Here is a 9,787-nt window from a genome sequence, read left to right as displayed (position 1 = left end):
GCAATTGATGTTAGTAACCTGGTTATTAAGTGAATCTGGCTTTCCCATTGACTTTGCTTGTCAGAAGGTTGTAAAAGGGGATCACGTGACCTTGGGACACAGCAAAGGTCATAAATATGAACCAGTTGCCAAGCATCTGAACTTGGATCATATTCTGGGGATGCTACAAAGATTGTAACTCTGAAAAACAGTCATAAGTCACATTTTTCAGTGCTGTTGTAACTTGAACATTCACTAAATAAACTGTTGTAAGTCAAGGATTACCCGTAAAGCAAATGTCAGAAAGGGGGGGGGGCTAGTCCCTATACTTAAGCCCCAGCTGCCAATAGCTAGTGAAGGCCTGTATGGATTACTCTTGGGAACATCCATAGTCCCAATATACATGAAAAGCAGTAATGGTTTTGTGCTACTTTTAAAAATTCCATTATTTGTAACTAATGAAATTGCAGGTGATAGGATTTTCTGTGGACATGTAGTTAGCATATTATCATAAGCATACATGCGTAAGCTGAATAAATTCTGCAGAATAAATACAAAATGAGTTCAGTCCATGTTAAAGTTGTTTGGGTTGAAATTCTTTAAAACAGTAAAACAATTAGGCAAGGGATACAATTCATGCTTATACTGGCTTGCAAATGCAATCCTTAAACACCATTATTAAAACATTTAAAATTTTTGTCTATCATTATTTCAGTTTGGGGGCTCTGGTTGGCTTCTTTTTCAGGTAAAATTAATATAGTACCATTTCCACAACACTGAAGGGCACATTGGCTTGTATTAATTGTTCCTTGGTTATCTCTCAATTTACTGAAAAGGTTCCAGCAAAGATCATTTAATTTTTGTTTTATATTGCTAATTGACCTTTTGTATTGTGCCTTCTGTTTCTCAAGCTTCTCCATTTGCATCTGAAGATGATGCACTTCATCTTTAAGGTTCATAATTGCATCTAGTTTACGTTTACGGCAGTTTTGAGCAGCGACTTTATTTTTTCCTCTTCGTCTTATGTCACGAATGAGTGACAGTTGATTATCTGTTAGATAGTAATTTGATAACATGCTATTAAAAGACTCTACAGGCAAGGTCACTATATCATTAACAGAGAATGGAATTCTTAGAGCTTCATCATTTAGAGTTATATCTTTTTCATTTTCAGTTCTTTTGGATTCTTCTGGCCATCTGAAATAATCCTCTGACATTGAGAATGTCAGCTGTTGGAAATCCTGATTGTATGTGTGATCGTGGAATATACCTGCTAGTGATTTTGTCCTATGGTCATATGTGCTTTGATACTCTGTATGGCAACATTGTAAGCAACTATCTCCTACAGCTCCTGAGTAATCTGATGCGCCAAAGTTGGCATTCTTGTTACAGGAAAACACAAGGGATGCATTATTATAATTTAAGTCTAAAGAAAATCCAGAATCTGAATCACGTTCTTCAAAAACACAAGTTTCTGCAAAATCAAAATTTTCTTCCATTGTTAATGACGTGAAATGAATTGTCTCATATCCATTTCCATTCAGGCTGAGAAAGCAATCTTGGTTTGTAAGACTTCTGCAGCAATGATCATTTGCAAATAATTCTAACATGTTGGTCTCGTTCGTTGGAGATGTATTTAAGTCGGGTAGAATCTCCAGTCCCTCTAAAGTGGTCTCTGCATCTATTACATTAGGGAGGTCTGATCCCATCACCGTGGCATGAAGGCTCACATCATGGCTAATAGCTTGGGCCAAATCTATAGGTCTCTTAAAGTTTGTCAAATCCACACTTCTGCTGTTCGCTTGTTCCTTAAAGGGTGCAAAAAAGTTTGTATCGTGTAAGTCATTTGAAAATATTACCAGGTTGAACATAGATTCAAAGGTTTTCTAGAACAGTCAATTACAGTATTTGCAAAAAGGTCCTCAGTCTATTACCACGTTTTTGCTACAGGACTGCAATGAATGCAAGACTAACTGAAAATTACAACAGCATTTTTGCTGTCATCTTGAAGAAAAAGACATACCATCTATACCTGTCGTGCTGAAATTGGTCAGTATTGGGGACTGCATTAGGACCAGTATTCAGCATAGCAACTCTTCAGCTCTGGCTTTAGTAAAAACTGCTATTTCATCAATTATAATTTAAAAATATTAAAGTTAAAAAGTTGGTTGTAATAAATTATGACTCCAAAGGATTTAAAGCAATATGTGTCACCGTATCTACATTTCTCTGGTAAAAACAGGCAAACAGATGGGTTAACCAGTGACTGAACAGGTGCAATTCAGGATGCTAGTTTTCTCCTAGGAGAAAAATTTACACAACTCATAGAAAATATACTATCACATCTGTTAGCTATTACACAAATTAACCAATGCTAAACCACTGGACAAGCACAGACCATTTTCAGAGGAGTAGGATGTCTTTCTAAAAGAATAGTGCTTCCCTTAGAAAATACACTGGTTTTTTAAAAAGTATAGTTAACTGAATTTTTAAAAATGTTTTGAGATTTTAAGTCAGCAACTTAAAACATTTAGAAACTGAAAAGGGAAAAGTTATTTAGTTAATATAATTTAGATAAATAGGTACAACTACATTTTTAAATTCTTTTAATGTCCTAATTATAAGGAAGAATAGGTTTGTTCTTTATTCTCACCAAGATGATAGAAGTGAGCTTCTCCCTCTCCTTCCAATCAGCTTCACTCTGATCACACACTTGTTTTTCTTCCTCTGGAGTTTCTGAGTGCTCATTTTCCTTTGGTAATAAATAGCAGCAGTCCAAGTATTCCTGCCTTCCTTTTAAATCTAAAACCTATAAATGGAAGAAAACAAATTTATTAAAATACTTTCAGCACTGATGGTCACTAATACTTCAAAATGTAAAGTATAACATGCAGTTTTAAGCAATAGTTAATTCTTCTGACCATCCCCAACATTTTGGTCAAAATTAAAAAGGGCATGCTTTAACAATGTTCTTTATACAAAATGACTCGAGACATCTCAGATATTTATGATGAATAATCAAAATTTAAAACTTACTTTTGCCAGAGAGCTTCATATATCTTGACCAGAATTTAACACTTCACCTCTTTTTGCTAATTAGATTCCAAAAACTGTTAAGGAAAAGCATAGCCCCAACATGTTAAGATGTTTGATTGGCTTTCTTGTCTATAGTGACTCAATAGGCTAATATGGCACTTCTACAATAGGTATCCATGGTATGGTACCCTACAGCTGTTGTGGGCTTTTAAAGCCCTAAAGCAGGGGTGTCAAACTGGCGACGTCACGTCGCATGACACATCCGGCCCATGGGCCGCTAGTTTCACACCCCTGCCCTAAAGAATCATCAATTGAGCCACAGTGATGATTTTCTTTTAGGTACGCAGAAGTTCTGATTTGCTTGGCCTGTGCCTATTGGGGGGATATGTATCCGAATTCCTTTAGCTGCATGGAATGGCATGCACTTACAGAGCTTCAAATGAACAATGTGACAAAATTTGGTTCCCTTTTGAAGGAGTAAAACATTTTTTATATTGTTGGGATTTCCTATGGTCTGTATTTTTATTATGTATGAGTTTTTAACATATCTTTAGCTTGGAATTGAAAGGAGAAGGGCAGGAACATTTAAAATTAACCAGTCAGCAAATATACTTAAATTGCTTTTATGTATGGTGTTTGATAAGAACCTGTATGATAGAACAGAGAATGTTAGAAGCTATGTCTCAAATAAGCAATGTGGATCTTCTATCTTTTTTCCAGCCCTCCAGTTTATATGCTCATGAAAATTTGTTATTAAGTAGATTGAAAAATTACTCATTTCTTTAAAAATCACTCATATCTTGCACCACTTGAAAGATTGCTCTAGATTAAGGTGGAGAAACTTGTTTTACAGCTTACCATAAAAGCAACAGAACTGGAAACAGCCAAATAAATACTTTTTCAAAATGCCATTTACAGCAGGTAAAAAAACATTTTAAACCAGAAATAGTGTACAATTTACATAAAATCATCTTTGTATCTGAAAATCTACATTAATACTTTTATACTAAATCTGAATTTCTTGAAAAAATCCTATAAAATCAGTATTTTAAAAGCTTAGAAATTGGATGTCTTTTAAGCATTATAAAGTACAATATATGTCAAGATGATTAAATGGGATGGGACAGTACAATGTAAAAGCAATATATCTTATAGGACTTTCTGCATGGACTATTTTCTTGGTAAGAATTACAATAACTTGCCTAAGGTATAATTTCAGTATAAATTCAGAACAGGACATAAATAATGAATCTATATTACTGCTGAAAATGATTTTAGGTTTGTAGGACAAAACGTATCTCTCTGTGCAGGAAAGCTTCATATTTGTTATATTTTAATATTATCTCCTAAATTCTTTGCAGGATTATGGTTAATATGTAAACCTGACACAATTGTCTTGCAGCTTCATTTAAATATAGTAGTCCCGATCTGCAAACATTCTGAATTCTTTATCAAGAGATTAAATAGAACCAAATAATAGGGGCAAATGACACTGGCCAGATTTTGTGTTTATTAACTGGTTGAATCAAACTTTGATGGCCCATTGGCATCCCTATTGATAACTTTGTATCAAGATGGGAGTAAGCTGACATTGCAGCCTTTATTTTCTCTTTTCTGCTGTAGATCTAGACCAGACATGTCAAACTTGCGATGTCGCGCAACGTATCGGAGCTTTTTCTCCATTGCAGGCAATGGGGTGGGCGTGGTTTCCCGATGATGCATCCGGCCCATGGGCCGGCAGTTTGACACCCCTGATCTAGACAAAACCAAAGATTCACACAAACAAAAAAAGCTTAGCAAAAATGTTTTAAAATACTTCAAACTAGTGTTGGAAATGCAAACAAAGACCAGGTACATATTACCATATCTGGTGGACATGCCCTAAAGCAAAAAGATTTTGGTTAAAAATACATTTATGTATTTTTAGAAAATAATTAAAAAACAAATAGACTTTAAGCCAGAATTATTTTTGTTAAAAATAATGGGAGCAAATTATGAGAAAGACTATATATTTAATTCTACACGTGCTAACTGCAGCAAGAGTTATATTTGCCCAACATTGGAAAAATGAAAATTTACCAACTGAAGAATTAAAAATTTTTTAGAGTGTGCAGAAGTGGATAGGTTGATTAGAACATGGGATAATTTTTATCGATGGCTAGAAAAATGAGTTAGAAAGAAATGTGATGTAACTGAATATATATTAGCAAGAAGACGATTGAACGATTAACATTGTTTATGATAATTAACTACTCATTGTTTTTTAAATACACACACATATATATATGTATGTATATATATGTGTGTGTGTATGTGTATGTATATACATACACACACACACACGGTGGGCTTCTTCCTAGAAATCTTTCAGACCTACAAACTACCTGTTCAATCTTAGCAACTATGCAAAGATTTAAAGCCCATTTTAATATTCTATCCCTGGCAGCCTTAACAGTTTTCACAAAATCTCATTTAACAAGAGAATGTTGTTATGATTCTATGGTGAGAATGAATCTCAAACCTTAAGTGTATTCTTTCAGTGAAATCTTACACTATATTTCTACCAATTTCAAGCAGAAATCAAGTTTTTAATTAGTTTTTTCTCTTAAACCATAACCCTGCTATTATAAACAGAGATCCCAAGTTCTTACCAGCACTTAAGATTTAAGATGTCCTAATCCTGGAAGACTTATCACATTTTTTTGTCTTTATTTTTATCTATTTTGTTTTGTTCTATTTTGTTTACTGCTTATATTGTGTAAATTTTGCCAGGTCTATATATAGATTTTATTGCTCATTGTACTGGAGGCTTCTGTGTTGTTTTTATTGTTATAGCTACTTCACTGGTCATTGACCATAGATAAATCCAATTTCAAAATAGGGAAGGTAGGTCATTTCTTCTGGAAAAAATAAAATGCAACAGCAAAGAGACTGTCTGTTTCCCATGTTACTTATTCATTTGGAAAAAGTATGTGCCCCTAATTTGAAAAGCAATCCTTGATATATATCCTTGATATGCGTTGTTCTGATACCGATTGGTTTATAGTGTGGAACAGCAAAACGTAGCCAATTTAAAAGATGATCTATATTTTACATGTTATCTCTTATTTCTAAGTATCGGTCTCGCTCAGTTCCAAACATGATTTTATTATTTATTCTGTATGGTATCTTTACATTGGAAATAAATTTCTTAAATGTAGAATTTTTTTCTGCAAATTCATATAGGATTTGATTGTAAGATAGGTAAACCTGGATCTGTGTTTTATTTAAAACAAAAGGAATGCGAGAGAAGGAAGTAAAGATAGAATAAACTCCCCTTTCACAGCAGGTTTCAGTACAGGGACAGTTGAATGTAACATCCAAACCCACACCCAACCATTCTGGCATCACTCTGATACATTTCAGGCAAATAATAAGTTGCCACACCACAATCACATTCTAAATTAAAGAATTTCTTCCAAACCTAATCCTGAATACAGCACAAATACATGGCAGTGAAGAAAGAATAGCTTCTGAACATGTGCAGACTAGTCTTAACAAAAAAAAAGTAGTAGGATAACTTGCTTAATCTTCAAGCCTTCCAAGACAGGATAAATTTTCAAATCTCATAATCAACAGGTTGCTTGTCATTGTCAAGTTACCTGGAGGTAACAGGAAACCTGAAAGTTAGGGAAGGCTGGACTAGGAAAAGCAAGTAGAACTGCCTCCCACATTTCTTGCAAAACAAAAACAAAAAACTGCAGCATATTACAGTGAGCTACCCAGGAATTCTTATACTACCTTTTGTTCCAGACTGTAAGAAGCTAATGAGGTATTAAATCCTATCTAATCAATGTATATCCATAAACTCTGGAGACCATCATTTCAAGGAATACAACCTGCAAGATGAACTGCATCTAACCTAAGAAGAACACTTCAGCCTGGCCCGAAGAAATAGTTAAATGCTTGCTGACCACTCCCTGTTTCTGCCACTGAATTGATTTATGTCCTTCCTTTCATTTATTTTCTAGGATCTGTGTATGTTTGTCTCCTTTTTCACAGAAAAACCCCTTGCTTTGGAGCAAGACAATCTCATATTAGTCCCAGGAGTAGGATAGCATTGTTATAAAATGAATAAATAACCATCCTTAACCTGGATTGTTTGTATCTGACATTGGTCTTTCTACTTCCAAATACTGGAAATCAGTGCTCCCTTAGTCATTTGACCAGTCTGAATTATTTTCCCTGCATGTGTAAAATGAAGAAAAAGGAGGAAAAGCTTCTATCTCCTGTAAATCATATATCTATTTACTTACCCTTTTCTATATCAAATTATTCACATTTAATACAGTTTTCTTAACAAAAAATGGGAAAGTAAGCATGCAAGTACTGTATTCGCAGTCCAAAGTTTTAAATAATCCTCCAGTTGGGACTCCTGGCAAAAAAAATATTGGAAGACAAGAACCAGAATAGGATGGAGAGAGAATGGGTAACCGTGTCCCTTGCTAGTCTTCAGGATGCTCTGACAGTTGGGTTTGGAAGGAGCAGGAATCCCTCGCCATGACCTGCATAACAGGCTGGTTTTAATTCCATTTCCATCACGTGAAAATATGATTGTCGTTTCAATGTTAAAAGGTGGAGGCTAGTAAAACCTGGTAAACAGAAGATCTGATTAAGCACGGTGCTTTTCAAGCTTTTAATACACCAGTGACTAGCACTGATGATGTTACCTAGTTAGGGTAATGAAACGTCTGCAAGAAAACAAGCAAGCTCAGAGAGCACCAAGGACCCCCTCATTTCAATCCTGAGCTACAAATATTCTCTTTATGGGTTTAATACCTCCGTTGCGCTCCATTTTTCCAATTTCTCTCTACTCAAGTGGGCGCGGTGGATTGGCTAGAAGCGTTTGCCCGCCCTTGATTTACCTTCGAATTGCAGCCTCGCTTTTTCTCTCCAGAATCAGGCAAGGCGACTCCCGCCTCCAGGGTCTCTTGGGTTGGCTGCAGCCACCGGCTTTGCCCCTGGGCTGCCACGAAGAACTCTCGCGCCTCCCGACAGTGCCTACTCTCACGGTCTGCCGTGTCTGAGGTGGGGAGCGCCGGAGCCTTGTCCTTCTGCGCAAGCCAAGGAGCCACTCGTGTGGCGGGAAAGCTTAGCGTCCCCAGCGCTTGCACCTCGCGGAGGCGGAGACATTGCTCCAGCACCTTCGAGTCTTCCTCGTGAGAGAAGAACGGCATCCCCGAAGGAAGCTTTCCCCGGAATGCCACAAGGGCGAGGCTAAGCACCCAATCTTCCTCTGAAGCGTGGCGCCAGCCCCCGCTCAGGGTTTTCATCCCGCTTTCCTGCACCCGGCTTAGGACCTGAGCGGTGCGTGCGTGCGTGGGGAAGCTGCCCGAGGGCAAAGCAAATCAGAGCCCGACCGTCGCAGCCGTTCCGTCCTCCTCTTCTGCCGTTTCTTGCTTGTCTCTACTTCTATGCACATATACCATGGCCGCCGCGAAGTCTTTTTTGGGGCGGAGGAGCGTCCGGGAGGCGGGAGCGCCCAACCAGTTTTTCGTTGCGGTTCCGCCACGGCCATCCTCAACCTGGACTCTTTCGCCATTAGAATTAGACGGGAAGGGGAAGCAAGAAGACGAAGGTCAGAGACCAACACACATGTAAAGGGGAGTCAAAAGGATTGGCGGCAGATGGCGGTGGAACAGAAAGGCTCATCAAGCTTGTTAACTTGTTCCCCTTCAGACGTGCGTTGGATTTCCTTGTTTCCAAACGCCACAATTCGCACTAACTCAAAGGGTTTTCCGTTTCTAGAAGACGGCTGGGCTGTGCTCGCCAGCACTGCATTTGCAGTCTTAAAAGTTTTTTTTTCAGATTTTAAGTGAGGGGGGTGCGCGCTGAAGGCCAAAATAGGTGTCCTTCCTACTGAAAAGACCCTTTAAAGCCCAAATGGAGGGAAGATCTAAACATTTGGAGCCCACCCAATCCAGCGATGTCATAACGATGACAGTGTATAAATCACAGGCATGTCTGTGCATCCCTTTCCAAGACACATGCAGAAGCTTTGTTACAGACCATCAAATTTAGATAAACTAAACTGCATAGCATTGTGCATCTCATGAAATTTGAATGTCCTATAAAGCGATTGACACAATGTGCGATGGCTACTGTCACTACGCTGAATACATTTTCACCTTGATGCTATAAAAGAGTAGGAATTCTGTGGATATGTGTCAGGTTAGGAAATATTTGGGGAATCTTCATAAAGTGGGCTAAGAATTTGGGTTATTATATACAGATGAATCAATATGTGCTTAAATGAATTGAATTTTACATTATTCTATGATTTTAAAGAAAAATAATGAGGTATCATTGGTACATAACCCCATATATGACCCTGAAAGTACATCTATAAAAAGCTAAACAAAATTGGATTCAAATACACTGATACACAGGATTTTTAAAGACTAATATTCAATTAAAAACAGAAATTTTCCTGTTAAGATTGATAGATAAACAGAAAAAGCCATAGAAGATTATTTCAGTATATGATTACTGTGGTGAGATTACTATATGCATAAGGAAAGAAAGATTGGACACTACTGTGAGAAAGGAAGAAGTTTAAAAATAAAACGGTCACCATTGATTAACAATAGAAGGATTAGCCAAGCCCTGCAGGTAGGCACTAGATTCCAGGAGGCTTGGCTAGAAGACACACTTAACAAGACAAAAGGATGGCAGAGAGAAGTTCTGAACAATGTAACTGAGGGGGAGGGATGATGTATTCTGGCTAGGCGGA

At 37.3% G+C, this 9,787-nt stretch overlaps 1 protein-coding gene across 1 annotated transcript; it reads right to left on the bottom strand.

The window, feature by feature from the left end:
- Positions 1-292: 292 nt before the first annotated feature.
- Positions 293-8,327, bottom strand: NFE2L3 (nuclear factor, erythroid 2 like 3). Its single transcript, XM_029283079.1, has 3 exons — positions 7,920-8,327; positions 2,633-2,788; positions 293-1,787 (listed from the first exon to the last, which is right to left on the bottom strand). Exons 1-3 carry the CDS (start codon positions 8,325-8,327, stop codon positions 645-647), a joined length of 1,707 nt encoding a protein of 568 aa, XP_029138912.1. The 3' UTR covers positions 293-644.
- Positions 8,328-9,787: the final 1,460 nt, after the last annotated feature.

Source organism: Protobothrops mucrosquamatus, unplaced genomic scaffold (assembly GCF_001527695.2).
Source record: "Protobothrops mucrosquamatus isolate PMUCROS unplaced genomic scaffold, P.Mucros_1.0 scaffold12, whole genome shotgun sequence".
Taxonomy (NCBI): Eukaryota; Metazoa; Chordata; class Lepidosauria; order Squamata; family Viperidae; genus Protobothrops; species Protobothrops mucrosquamatus.
This window is presented reverse-complemented; position numbering and strand designations above follow the sequence as displayed.

Bases quoted from the DNA above. Each gene is read 5' to 3' on its own strand.
- NFE2L3 (XM_029283079.1), bottom strand. From the start codon at position 8,327: ATGAAAACCCTGAGCGGGGGCTGGCGCCACGCTTCAGAGGAAGATTGG. The intron at 2,789-7,919 runs GTAAATCAAGGG...TTCCATTTATAG, and splicing joins AGCGAGGCTGCAATTCGAAG to GTTTTAGATTTAAAAGGAAG. The intron at 1,788-2,632 runs GTGAGAATAAAG...GCACCCTTTAAG, and splicing joins AGCTCACTTCTATCATCTTG to GAACAAGCGAACAGCAGAAG.